This window comes from Bombus huntii, chromosome 1 (genome assembly GCF_024542735.1).
Source record: "Bombus huntii isolate Logan2020A chromosome 1, iyBomHunt1.1, whole genome shotgun sequence".
Taxonomy (NCBI): Eukaryota; Metazoa; Arthropoda; class Insecta; order Hymenoptera; family Apidae; genus Bombus; species Bombus huntii.
In genome coordinates, this window is record NC_066238.1 from 528,168 (window position 1) to 542,398 (window position 14,231).

General features: G+C 35.8%; 2 protein-coding genes and 1 long non-coding RNA gene across 5 annotated transcripts; 2 read left to right on the forward strand and 1 right to left on the reverse strand.

Moving 5' to 3' along the window:
- Positions 1-75: 75 nt before the first annotated feature.
- Positions 76-3,915, reverse strand: LOC126867361 (uncharacterized). The gene is made up of 2 exons (XR_007690245.1): positions 3,767-3,915; positions 76-3,567 (listed from the first exon to the last, which is right to left on the reverse strand). It is a non-coding gene; the product is annotated as an uncharacterized LOC126867361 (long non-coding RNA).
- LOC126865514 (actin-5C) lies at positions 3,776-8,602 on the forward strand. Of its 2 annotated transcripts, none has more exons than XM_050618167.1 (2): positions 3,776-3,932; positions 6,466-8,602. In XM_050618167.1, exon 2 carries the CDS (start codon positions 6,485-6,487, stop codon positions 7,613-7,615), a length of 1,131 nt encoding a protein of 376 aa, XP_050474124.1. In that variant the 5' UTR covers positions 3,776-3,932; positions 6,466-6,484; the 3' UTR covers positions 7,616-8,602. The 2 variants fall into 2 exon arrangements, with proteins under 2 accessions (XP_050474124.1, XP_050474213.1); XM_050618256.1 differs by lacking the exon at positions 3,776-3,932 and adding an exon at positions 5,058-5,224.
- Positions 8,603-9,030: 428 nt separating this feature from the next.
- On the forward strand, positions 9,031-13,980 carry LOC126864535 (transmembrane protein 104 homolog). 2 transcript variants are annotated; one of them, XM_050616023.1, is made up of 7 exons: positions 9,031-9,454; positions 9,602-9,761; positions 9,918-10,039; positions 10,121-10,250; positions 10,410-10,784; positions 10,864-11,041; positions 12,192-13,980. In XM_050616023.1, the coding sequence occupies exons 2-7, from the start codon at positions 9,723-9,725 to the stop codon at positions 12,899-12,901; spliced, it is 1,554 nt and encodes a 517-aa protein (XP_050471980.1). In that variant the 5' UTR covers positions 9,031-9,454; positions 9,602-9,722; the 3' UTR covers positions 12,902-13,980. The 2 variants fall into 2 exon arrangements, with proteins under 2 accessions (XP_050471980.1, XP_050472061.1); XM_050616104.1 differs by having other exon boundaries at positions 9,031-9,761; positions 10,121-10,205.
- The last annotated feature ends 251 nt before the right edge of the window (positions 13,981-14,231 follow it).

A 14,231-nucleotide genomic window follows, 5' to 3' on the forward strand; every position in this document is an offset into this window, starting at 1 on the left:
TACAAATCAATTGCACGATGAAAATGATATTAAGTAAATGAGGAAATAAAATTAGTGTATGAAAATCACGGTATATGTTATAATAATAAATTTTATTAAAAATTTGCGACGAATAACTAGAATTCTCCTGTTTACAGGAAATTCCTAACTACGGTCACTTTTTGTCAAGAATAATCCACTTCAACTTCGACTTTCAAAGCGTTTCCTCGAGTTTGACATTTCTTTCCGTAAATTTTCGATTCGCGAAAGGTGTGTTATGTAAGGTCTTTGACCTCGTTACGGTGATTCCCGATAGTTTCACTGTCTGGACCGAATGCACGCGGCTAGTCCAATGAGAAAGAACCTTAAGTACTCTTCTGGGTGGGTGCGTTGAACTTACCGTCGCATTCCGTATTGATTTCGGTGGCACTGCGCGACTGGAGCCAGACGTTACCTACGGCACGTGTCCGTGTAGGGCAGACACGCCCAATCCGGACTTTCCATAGAACGAAATCGGTGATCCCATGGAGATTAAAGAACGTACAAAATATGTCGATCCTCTCATGGAAACTGCACCAGACACTTTCACTGAAAACGACTGATGACTAAAGCGTGGACATAATCGGTTAATCGTTATGCCGATGGCACAGCCTTACGCAAGGCCTCGAAGACCTTGAACGGGACCTTATTTGGTAAGCAAGGTCGAGGCTTTGCGGACCATTGGGTTTTCAGGCCGCCCACAATGCACCTCCACCTTACTTGGATTTAATTCTTCCTATTGCGGACCTGTCACGATAACGGAGAAAGTAAATAGAGACACGTCGTGTGATACAGCAGGAGCAGCTGGAGCAGCGAAGGTTAATACTTACGCCTGCTGTTGAAACATAGTCATACATAAGGCATAGTCATACATATTGTCAATTGCAAATATGCATATTTCTATCTGTGCTGTAATTTTCATCGAAACGTGTATAGCATGTGTTTTTATATGAACCACGTAGAAGTCGATCTGGCCAATAGCGGGGAACAAATTTTGATAGAGGTTAATCGTTTGGTTTCTATAAAACTAAACGCTAATATGACAAAAATTATGAAATTTTCAAGAAATACAGTTCATCGGTTCGGTTTCTGCATGACTCATATACTCTCTTTGAACTTTGTATAATCAATAAAAATAATTTCCGTAGATACCATTGTATTGTATTTATCTTTTGATATTATACTTGAGTAAAATAACGTATTGTCTAATAAAAACCTGAGCGGTTAAAAGGACAATGGAGTTACACGAAATTGACGTGTATAAAGATGCTGTGTGCGTGTGACAGCTGGGTGCCGGCTTCGATGTTTCGAGGTTAGGTTAGACTTGGGTGAAGCAGTCCATCCGTTTATCTGGCACATTAATGACGTACATTTAAATTTGACGTCCATATAAAGTATGGTGGTTAAATTTAAAAAATAAAAATAATCATGAAATTCTACACGGAATCAAAAATAAAATCAAGAACAGAATTTGACACGTCCTCATAGAGGAACGAGTGCATAACCCGATACGATTTCTTATTAGGTACAAATGATTCACTGATTATGTCATCAAAGCACTATTTCGACAAAGGAACGTGGCAGGTGTATTTATAAAACTGTTCTGTTTCCTTCACTATACCTTTCGCAATGTCCAAACTTAAACAATATATTAATAATCAATGGTACGTATCTCACATGTATTTCTTATAAGGCATTAAGTTCAAAGTATGTATGCGAATGTTCTGTTAATATGAATGAGCCAACTTTGAAAACACATTTTTAAATAGATTTTAAGATTTACGATATTGTGTTAACTCAAACGCTATTACGACTTAAAAAACGTATAATTGTATATTTAAACGAACGATATTTCATCAACGTCACTATTAATTAATTTCTTTGTATTTTGCTTTTTAACTGATAACAACATGCTTTATTAATAGTAATGATTACGACTGATAAACATGTTAATTACAAAATGTTTTACGACAAAATAACAAGCAGTATCACCAGTCGTACTTTGACGTTTCCATCACCACGTGGTTTCCGTGCACAAGTACGATGTACCATTGTAGACTGCACGAACACGCGTATCGATTTTGAAGCAGACACTGCACTCACACACACCATGCCGCCTTCCGTCGGACCGACACATATACAGGAAATAGGGCCGAAGCATAGGGCTTACGTGACGTGGTAGTAGTCCAGTGCACCCTTATCCGCGCCCTTGAGTCTATTTTTAGCTTCTGTTGTATGAAAAAGGCGGCCGAGATGACATATACCACACGCAATAAGTGGGTGGACGAACATCATTTAATTACTTACTCTAAGCCTACCTTAAAATACTTCAAAAACATGTTAACTTTTAGGCAGACATTAGTTGTCCTACTCTAAAACGAAATCTAGACAATGAGTATGCATAAATAGTGAAGTCTGACCTACTGACTTTCTAAATCCTTCTTGCGAATTATTTTCCTTCTGGCGCAATTTTTTAAAAGAAGACAAGTAGTACTAAACATGGTATGCAGATTATTACTACAATAATATGAGTCACTAACATTCATTAATATTGAAAGTGACACAGTAACTGAATTTTTTGGAAATAAATCATCAATGACCTTCTACTAACGCCAGCTTATTCTATTTGACTATGTTGTAAAGGCTTGACTATGTTGGTTTGGAGGTTTGACTATGTTGTTGTAAAGGAATATTATTTTATCAAATTTTACGGAAAGACAATTTGTTACCCTTTCTCGTTCGAAGATTCGCTTTCTTCAAATATAATCATACCATATCCTGGTTAAGGAATAAATCTAGTGCCAAGATATGTTATGTAATTACAACTAATGCGAAAGAAATATGATTTTTGCTAATAATTTTTTAAGTAAACAAGACGGTAAATAGGTTATATATATATCAAGAAATACGAGTTTTTCTTGTGGAAAGAATTTAGCATAAAATTGGAACAAAAAATCAGGCCTACGAATAAGAGTTCTCTCACATTTTCCTCAAATTTAAGAAATCAATGGCAAAAGATGATTAGGTGAAAAATGTCCCGGGATTAGTAACATGATTCCTATTTCATTAAATTTCGTAACATAAATTCGACGAACTTCATAATATTATTTCACAGATAGGAATTTCCATGAAAGCTTACGAATGAGTAGAGGATCATTAAATCTCAATGACAACTGTTTCGACTTGCATCAAGTGAAAAAAAATGTTGACCATTCCAAAGTATATAACAAAACTTTTTCTGACTCATACCTACTGCCGGTACTGGTCGCTAGCACGCGCACACAAAGAACGTGATAATCTTCACATATACGTTCGTACGTATTGATACGTTTACTACTACAAACAGCTCTGACGGTTAGTCAGGAAAGCCCTTAGCTAGTGTACGCTTCCAGAAGGCATTATGCTCCCCGTATCGTACAGTTTGAAGCGGCATTTGGAGAATCTAGCCGGCAGCCGGCCAACCGACCAATCAGCGAGCCGCTTTCGTTTTATGCCCATATATGGCAAGAGCTGTGAATCCAAGTGGTGGGGAAGCCGGACGAATCCATTCTGAAACAGGGGTGTACTAACTATGATGATATTGAAAAATATAACTTTAAAATAAACAGATGATCGTTGAGTTTCTTATTTTTCAGACTTTCATCGTTCAATTAATTTTATATTATGCATAAATTTAAAAAATAAGAGGAAACAAATAGGAAATATGTTAGGTAATATGGGACATTTACAGCGTGTATACCGACCATACCTTTGAGCGAGTCCACATGACACGGTACCGGCCACGATCTTGCTCACTCACAGTGTTCGCAACTCGCGGCTCTCGAGTCTCGTTTCGTCGTGCCGATAGTATTCTTGCGGTGTCTCTTTGCCGATCAACGATCGTGTACTTTGTTGGTTACCTTCGATTCTAAAAGGTAAGTACTGTACCGTTCAGAGTGTTAAGTTCAACACTGTTATTAATTTAGCGCGTTTCACGGCGATCTGTCATAATCTTAACGGCGAAAAGATCGAGGACAAACGCCGGTTCATAAGCAGCCATGATGGCAGGGCGTTGCTCTCTCCGTTTCTGACTTTTCTCGATATAGCGCCTATTTCTTTGGGCAATTTGTTTCTACTAGCATTATCTTGAAAAGGGAGAACGTACCGGGACGATCCGACAGGTTGTCGTTGTCAAGTGGTTCCTGACGTGTACGCACTGTAAGGCAGGTGGTCGCGACGTGGTCGTTTATTAATAGCAGTACTCTGTAGTTAGGATGTTACAGCACTAACTTGCGATTATGCTAGCTCGTAGTATGAAATACCAACGTAAATTTATCTGTTGGGAAATTAGGATGCTAAGTGCAAGAAATTGTTATAGCGTACCTATTTTCTGTACGATACCCTAATTCGAATATTTATAGTTATCACTCTTTGAAGTTAATTGTAACCGTTTCTAAAAGCATGTATAAAATAATAGTATTTAAGTATAATATTACACATTCTCGTAGTTATCTAACGAGGAGAAGATAATTATCTATTTACATAAACTGTACTTTATAAAGACTAATAAAAGCAGTCGAAATTGAGCCACAGAGTTAAGCGTATATTAAGTATTCTTAAAGGTATCTTTTTATAATAACCATAAAGTTACTAATATTCGGATATGTAAATTGTAATATTAAAAAGTTTTCTTTGCTCGAGGATCTTGTATTTAATAAGGGTCGGCGAGAAATACCCAAATTGAATTAAAAAAAAGAAATGTCGAAATTAATTATTTATTATTTTGATGTATAAAAATATCGAGTGACATTGAATATGGTCGAAACAGAACTTACGTATCGTGGGGGAGAGGAAGGGAAGCATTGGCAAGATCGGAGATGTGCGGTTCGGTCAATTTGGCAGATACATTCACGAAGGGTGGTGAGACACACTTCAAACGGTCGGAGAAGGGCAGATAGGGGGTGGAGGGGGTAAACCCCTCCGTGGCAGAGCACTTCCATATATGGTAAAGAAAGCCAGGATTGGCTGAGGGTGTCCTGCCTTTATTGGCCGATTGCTTGGTGGTGGGGACCCCGAACAACGACTCTGTTCATATAATACACTGCAAGCCGGCTGTCAGCTACACTCTGTGTTTGGTGCTAGATCGGTCGGTTGTGCGGCAGTGTCACATCCAAAGATCCCGAGCTCCCTAACTTGTACATAACTTTTTTTATACGAAACGAAAAACGTAAGTCATCACATCCTAAGTCCAGTGATAGATAACATTCTACGATACGAAGTTCAAACGAATTTAAGAATCCTCAGTGCAACTAAGTAGAAATTAGTGAGTGGGCGAATAGTTGATCGACAAATCGTACATCCGAGCGTGGATTTCCAAATCGAGAAGTGGGTGGTGTTAGGCTTAAGATACGCTTGTGTCAAATTTTGTGTGTTCTGTGTTCCATCTTTTCAATTGCACTATAGGATAGTGTAGTTACAAGTAAAAGTAGTTATAAGTATCGGTGACGGCATTACATGTGAATGAAAAAAGAACCGAATTCTTTTTACGAAAAGATGTCAATCTTTAGAATGTAAAATATGCTCGAAGTATCTCAAGACTGTATTTTATTGGAGTAAGGATAGTTTTCCTATGTCTGTTGGTTAACTGAGTAAAGCTTGTAGTCAATTTTCTATGTTCTTAGCACTGTAAGGATTTATTCTTTGAAAATCATGTCGGATATTGACCGTTCAATGCCGGGGAAGGGCGGGGCAGGGTGCGGTTCTAGTTAACGGCGGTTTACAAGACAGTAAAAAGTTCGTCATGATTACGTACTTTTTCAATGATACTTATCTTGATATGGAAAAATACATAGAGTATATTTGTGTCTATGCTCATCGAATGTCCTATTTGAGATAATTAATTTTTATCGCGATAGTGTAATGCTACGTGTCGCTGAACGCCATCTTGAAAATATTTAAAATATTGCTTCACAGTACATGCTATTTTGTAATCTGCTATCCCGATTATAGGGTAATATGTCATGAATGATTTCATAGTACATCTTTATATGTAGTTTAATTTTTATCAAGTATTTAAAACGAAATTAAGCAATAATTTAGCTTCGTTTTTTTAGAACTTATTTGAATACTATAGAGATTACATTTTGAAATATCTATCCATGTGAATAATGAATTAGTTGAACTTTGGATTTCCTTTATTATATTTAACGATAATTTATGCGTAAAATAGAAAATTCTCTTAAGAATCGTAAAAATTTGTACTTATTCGTATGGATCGTAAAAGCGAATATGTATATAAGATGTGAAATTATAAAATATGTTTAATAGCTTAACTAAAAGTTTATAGTATCTTTTAACTTCGTATTCAATAATTAACATTAACAGACGTTATAACAAAGTACTGCAAAACTGTAATAAAAAAAGGAATCATAATCAAGTAATTAACATCGTTTTTTGTTATTTTTGCAGATAACTCAATAAACCAAACATGTGTGACGAAGAAGTTGCTGCACTCGTAGTTGACAATGGCTCCGGTATGTGCAAGGCCGGTTTCGCTGGAGACGACGCTCCACGCGCCGTCTTCCCATCTATCGTTGGAAGACCACGCCACCAGGGTGTCATGGTTGGCATGGGACAGAAGGATTCCTATGTTGGTGACGAAGCTCAATCAAAAAGAGGTATCCTTACTTTGAAATATCCGATTGAGCACGGTATTGTCACCAACTGGGATGATATGGAAAAAATCTGGCATCACACGTTCTACAACGAACTTCGAGTGGCTCCCGAAGAACATCCAGTACTCCTTACCGAGGCGCCCCTCAACCCGAAGGCTAACCGTGAAAAGATGACACAGATTATGTTTGAAACGTTCAATACCCCCGCTATGTATGTCGCTATTCAAGCTGTACTTTCGCTATATGCTTCTGGACGTACTACCGGTATTGTATTAGATTCCGGTGATGGTGTTTCCCACACTGTACCAATCTACGAAGGATACGCTTTGCCTCATGCTATTCTCCGTTTGGACTTGGCTGGCCGTGATTTGACCGACTACCTCATGAAGATTCTCACAGAAAGAGGATACTCCTTCACCACCACGGCCGAACGTGAAATTGTTCGTGATATTAAGGAGAAACTTTGTTATGTCGCCCTTGACTTCGAACAGGAAATGGCAACTGCTGCGTCATCCTCTAGCTTGGAGAAGAGCTACGAACTTCCAGACGGTCAAGTAATCACCATTGGTAACGAAAGATTCCGTTGTCCCGAAGCTCTCTTCCAGCCGTCCTTCCTAGGTATGGAAGCATGCGGTATTCATGAGACAACATACAACTCGATCATGAAGTGCGATGTCGATATCCGTAAAGACCTGTACGCCAACACTGTCCTTTCTGGAGGTACCACCATGTATCCAGGAATCGCTGACAGAATGCAAAAGGAAATCACTGCCCTAGCACCATCCACTATGAAAATCAAGATTATCGCACCACCTGAGAGGAAATACTCTGTATGGATCGGTGGATCTATTCTTGCATCCTTGTCTACCTTCCAGCAAATGTGGATTTCCAAACAAGAATATGACGAGTCTGGACCATCCATCGTCCACAGGAAGTGCTTCTAAGCACATCTTTGATATCTCTTGCATATTATCATTCCCCAAATCCCGAGAGCGGCCTCTGTCTCGTTTCTCGACCATAGGTATTGTTATATGGATATATAATTCAGAGGATTCAATAGTATAAAAGAGATATTTAGGCATTCGAAGATCAGTTTTAAGATATAGTAATGTCTAATTGAATGATGCAGAATGAAAGTAGTAAATCGCTAATTAGCGCAGGAACAGTTCTAAAAGACTTTGCTCTATTTTTTTCATCATTTAATTGGACGCTATTGCGTCTTTTGTGTACTCTCCGAAGTTCTGAGTACTTTACTATTCTATCGAGTCCTTTGTATTATACATTTAAATAATATTCCCTATGGTAGCATCTAGCTAACCACCCTCACGAAAAACATCTTTCTTATTGTCATCGCGATATTTCACTCTACAATCGAAATAATCATATGTTCTTTCCTTTTTTCGAACATGCTATATATTTGCCAATTTTTAATATTCGCGAGTTTGAGCTGAAGGTAAACTATTATATAAATTATTTCGGAATATCGTTCCGATGCAGTATGGAGCCGTTGTGATTATCCTTAATGCACGAAAGATCTTTTAATTTGGTGTCCTCCAATTAAATGCATTCCGTTACTTTACTCTGCGATATTTAACGAGGTTTGTGTCAGTCTTTCTAGAATTCATCATTCCTAGCGGAGATAGGCCTTCGACTTATTAATCATAATCTTTTTTTAATGTTACCGATCGTTGAGGGAAAAGATGGCTCTTTCCTTTCTTTTTTTTTTTTTAATAATGGGGGAGACCGCTGACCCAGAAAAATATCCTACAAACGCTCGCTCAAACGAATAAAAAAGACACGGTTTCGACCCCGCAAGCGTAGCCAAAGTATTATAATTTATTCCCATTGTATTGTGCAAGACCATTCACGTACACATCTTAAAGACTACTTTAGACTTATGGGATTATAAAATAAAACTCTTAAAAACATTATTGCTTTGACTTTTGTGTTTTTAAGATTACAGTTATCCAATACCCTTTACTGGATATTGTGTCCTTGATCTCCAATCCAGTACATCGTAGTTAATCTGAGCTAGAAAGAAAAAAAAGAAATTAATCACTTATTTCATTTAACATGAATTCATGTAGTTTTATATATAACGTAGCTTTTGTACCGTTTGGCGTTATTCATTATTGTAACGTAAGATTTGTGGTAAAAAGTTTATATTACACTAAGAATTAGGTTTATATTTTCGGTCGAATAAAAATTATTTTTAATGAAGTGGTATCTGTTCTTTTTGTAAAAATGCCATTATTCGAGTCATCAAATTTTATTTAAAATTTCATAGTAGAGGCATTTTATCAGTATATTATATTTATATATTTAACAATACTGCTTTATGAAATATTCGACTAAACCTCCAACTAATGAAGAAATGATCTTATTTGTAAAGTAAGTTCTTTTTAGGTAACTTCTCATAATTATGTATCAATTTTTAATAAACTCGCTACATCATCGAATTGTGATAGTCTTCTATTCACTGAACAAAATGACAAAGATTTTAACTTAGATAACAGTGTCATAACATAGGTACTGCAAAGTATTTAGATATAATACATACATATATATGATAATAAAAGCGCATATAATTTTAATGTGTAACAGTGATAGCTGCAATATTTACATTGCTTTTGTTAGTGACCATATTTAAATTGCAATTAGATGGCAGCACAATGCACTCGACTCATAAAATCAGCTGTGGTGCATACTATCAAATGGAAGGAAGGATACATATATTTGATATGAATTTAAATTTAAATTTTAATTGTCGCATCTATTGCACGGTAAATATTTAATTCTAAAATCTTTAATAACAAATGAGTAAAATTTATGATAAGTTTATATGTAAACAATAAGATAACTAGAGTATATAGTAGATTAAGGAGGAGAAAAATAAAGAGACTTTGTGTTGAGGTTTTGTTCGTTCTTAGGACAGTTGCTCTCGAATCATCACTGGAAAAGTACAAAGCGATAGTTAGGTCAATGATACATGGCAGTGGTACCTGTAAGCTCGAGCAAACTCTTTCATTTTAATCTATAACTTCAATCAAAATGCCCGAGCAAAATTCAAGTGATCAATATTCGACATGGGTAAGTTTATAGATTTTATAATTTTGACATATTCTGATATCACATAACCTTTGACCGTAAACAAAACCTTTCTCGGTTATCGAATGAATGACTTGTTGCTATTTTAAGACTTCGTTTTCTATATATATGAAGTTTTGTTATTAATGTGCATTTCAGGTTGGTCTTATATACGTTTTTAACTTAATTGTTGGAACAGGAGCTTTAACATTACCCGCTGTTTTTAGTCAGGCAGGATGGGCTCTTGGATTAAGTGTTATTTTAATACTAGCATTTATAAGGTATATCTATAAAATCTGTATACTTTAATTAATCAGTTTCAAGACTTAATTATATATGTGTATATTTTTTTGTTTTTACAGTTTTATCACTGTTACATTTGTGATCGAGGTAATGGCATCTGCCAATGCTATAGTAGCATGGCGACACATTCAACATCGAAAACGTGTATGTCTTTCTCAAGATTCATCTATCAACGAGTCAGAGTCTGAGGTTTTTAGACTTCTCCTATGTTGTGCTGTCTATGATGATTTTTCTTTTCAGTAGCATTATATTTTTTATATAAAATGGGCTATATATCCTGCTCGGTTAGCCATTTGAGAGCATTTTTACTTAAAATATGTTCTGTTTTATGTTATGTTTTAATTGTAGGTACTTCAAACATTAGGTGAATCCGGTCCTTCAAATTCAGATTCTGAAGATACACCTCTTGTTACACCATTTTCAAGTAGTCCTGATTGTGCGGACATGACATACCGATATTATGTAATACGTGATAAAATAGAAATGGGGCAAATGGCATCAATTTTTTTTAATAAATTTGGTACAACATTATTCTATTTATGTTTTGCTATATATCTTTATGGAGATTTAAGTATATATGGAGCAGCTGTTGCAAAAACCTTAGCTGACGTTGTTTGTACTTATCAACCAGCAAATTTTACATGCAATTCTACAATACCAGATACTGAACCGTGTTGGGAAGGATTTGCTCTGGATCGGGCAGATGCATATGGAATGTTCCTTGTATGTATAAACAGAGTTGCTGGTATATACCTCAACAATTATTGTTTTCTCATACAGTGATAATAAGTATCATTTTCAGACTATATTTATATTATTGCTGGGTCCTTTTGTATTCTTTAATATTCAAAAGACTAAATATCTTCAACTCTTAACTTCAGGAATGCGATGGCTTGCATTCACTATCATGATTGTATATGCTTTAAAAAATTTAATCATTCATGGTGCGCAAGGAGATCCTCCAGCTGCGAATATCATGGGTAAGTTTATCCACATAACTATAAAAATATATATATGTCGGAGATGAAAGGACATCGGAGCCTTCCCTTTGGAACTTCGGGAAAATCCCTTAACATCGTAATCTAGATTCTATCATAGGCGTAATTAAACAATTGTCGTCATTCGATCCGATTGTATTTGTTCGAGATTTGTGATAATGAGCTTGGGCTCGAGGCGACAACCAGTCGCCGAACGTAGCCGCGGTCACGGATGAACGCTTTGTCTAACAAAGGTATGGAGTAATTCTATAGCTCTCCTTAAAAGAAATATTTGTAGCGGCACACGACAGTAAATATTCCAACGGTTTCTGTCCCGTGGCTCGCCATACGCAGACCCTATTCTTCGGGTATGATGGTTACCAGATGCCGACGCATCTCCACTGTACATGTTCAGCTAGTCTGAGGGCCGTTATAAACATTAAGATCTAGTTACCTAAAGTCCTTCAAACAGACAAACAGTCTTTGTCCCAACTACGGGAAGATAGGGGAGATCTATTTTTCAACGAACGACGCTTCCCGCTAGCAACCTTCCCTCAAGGACGGCTGGCATCCTTTTCTAGCCACCAACATGGAAATTGACCAATTAACGGCAACGTCAATTTCCCTCACTTTCTGAACGAAGGCTATCCTCGACGAATCCGACGATTCGTGTCCTTAGACACACCCCATCATAGTTTTCCTCTGCAGCATCATCGCGACGGAGGGTCATTCTCTCGTGAGGTCGTTTTTAGCGAGTCACTTAGCGTCTTTACGTTCGGTGGATATTCCACGTTTTAACAAAGAGTTAGTTTAGTTATACTTCCACCGTAGCCAAGCAAGTCGAGTACGATTTGGGCTTCGGAAGAAAGTGCATCCTGTTATCCCGTTGACCGCGGATTCGTTATTAAACTTAGGATCATTGTCATTAGCTTCTCGAGTACCTAATTACCGCGATTACTTGTCAAATTCTGTAATAATCGTATTTGCACTAGTCAATGTCTTCTCTATCGCATAACGACAATGTGTAATCCAAATGGAGATTCGTTTCACGCCCCTAACCCTAATTCTAATGTAAACCCGACATATATATATATATATATATATATATTTTTAGCATTTAACTAAATAAATTTGTTGCATATGCGTATTTCAGGTATACCTAGTTTATTTGGTGCTTGCATTTATTCATTTATGTGTCACCATTCTTTACCTGCATTGATCGCTCCAATCGCAAATAAGTCTACTTTGACCCGATCTTTGGCATTGGACTATTTATTAATAGCATCTTTTTATCTCCTACTGGCATTAACTGGAGCATTCGCTTTCGAACATTTGGACGATCTTTACACTTTAGATTTTAGCCCCCGCGGATCTGGGGATTGTTCCAAAAGTAACAATATTTTTATTATTCTTATAGAATATTTTTTATCGCTTTTTCCAGTATTTACTTTAAGTACAAGCTTTCCTATCATAGCCATCACCCTTAGGAATAATCTACAATCATTGTTCCTCAGCGATGATACGTCTCATTTGTGTCTTCGTAAAATTGTCTTCCCAATATTAGCAATACTGCCTCCATATATGATTGCTATGAGTATCAAAGACTTATCGATATTAGTGGGAATTACGGGATCATATGCTGGAGCAGGAATTCAATATTTGATTCCAACGTTTTTGGTATATTATGCCAGACAAAAGACAAATAGACTTATAGGTCTTGGTGTCGTCAATAAATTTGCAAGCCCATTTTCTAGTAATTGTTGGCTAATTTTTGTTATAATTTGGGCCATTGCTTGCATGATTTTAGTATCCGTCAATTTTATACAAATTCATTTCTATTCTATAAGCATACCTTTAGGATAGAAATCTTATGAAGTACTAAATCGAGGATTTAAAAAAGAGGGAGGAGTTACATAATGGTGCATACTTGAATTGTTTTGTCTTTTGGATCTGCGAAATCTAGAGCATATCTAAAGTAATATCATTGGATTTGATATTGGTCATTTCCTACATGTAAAAGGAAAATTGTGATACTAGTGATTTTAATGTTTACATTAAAATCATTCTTAAAATACATGGAACTTTTAACAGCAATTCAAATAATAAGTTACCAATGAGAAGAAAAAGTACCTTTAAAATATTAGTAAATATTTATTATTTAAAATGTGTTATAGAATAATTGTTGTAAGATAGGACAACTGAGCAATTGTCCTTGATAATAAGATACCTTCGTTCAACTGTTCACACTTTGGCATCATTATTAGAATATTATCTTTTCCATCATATAAGAGAAAATATGGTATTAATAGTGATAATAATACTAATTATGATAATAAGAATACATCATGACACAATGTGTCATAGTAAACTGACAATACACTGGCATAAGTCAGGATTAATCTCGTACAAGCCGGATGTATACATTTAATTTATGTTGTAAACTTTTATATAATATCTTTTGTATATTTTTATTCAATAGAGAATATGCCACTCTTAATACAGTTTTTACTGTACATAAATGTCTTTCAACTAAGTGATATTTGGTGGCCAACTAATAATATCTTGTCCACTATTTCAACGGTATGAAGGTATATTTTAATCTGTAGACTTGTACAATAAACATATGTATGTGCAAAACTATTGAAGGCCTGTATGATACATCAAGAAAGAATTTATTTTAAAAATTTTCTAGCATACTTTATTTTTTATGTGCATAGAAAATATTAGGCAGATTAGATGACTGTTGTTGATTGTATAAATTTGATTTGTATATCACAGAACATATTTTTATATGTATATGGTGTATAATTGCCAACAAAGTATTTGCAATATGCCTCTCATACCGTGTACTTATACAAATATGGTATATAAATATATAAAATATGTACACATATATTTTCTAAAAATAAACAGAAAAATAAAGAACTGATTATATAAATTTATATTGATTTACTTATATGTATATAGAGTGAAAACCTTACTTCATGGCTTCATGCAAAAAATGTTTCAAACAAAGGTTGAAGCCAATCAAAGAAGGCATGATTTAATATCATTAGCGGGTGGGTGCATAGAGCATACATGAAGGCTAACTACGTTTTTTTATACATTGGATGGGTTGGGGATGCCTCCAAATTCACGTTCAAATTTTCATTGGCAGCAAAGGTAAGGACGCGATGTTTACCATCGAAAAAAT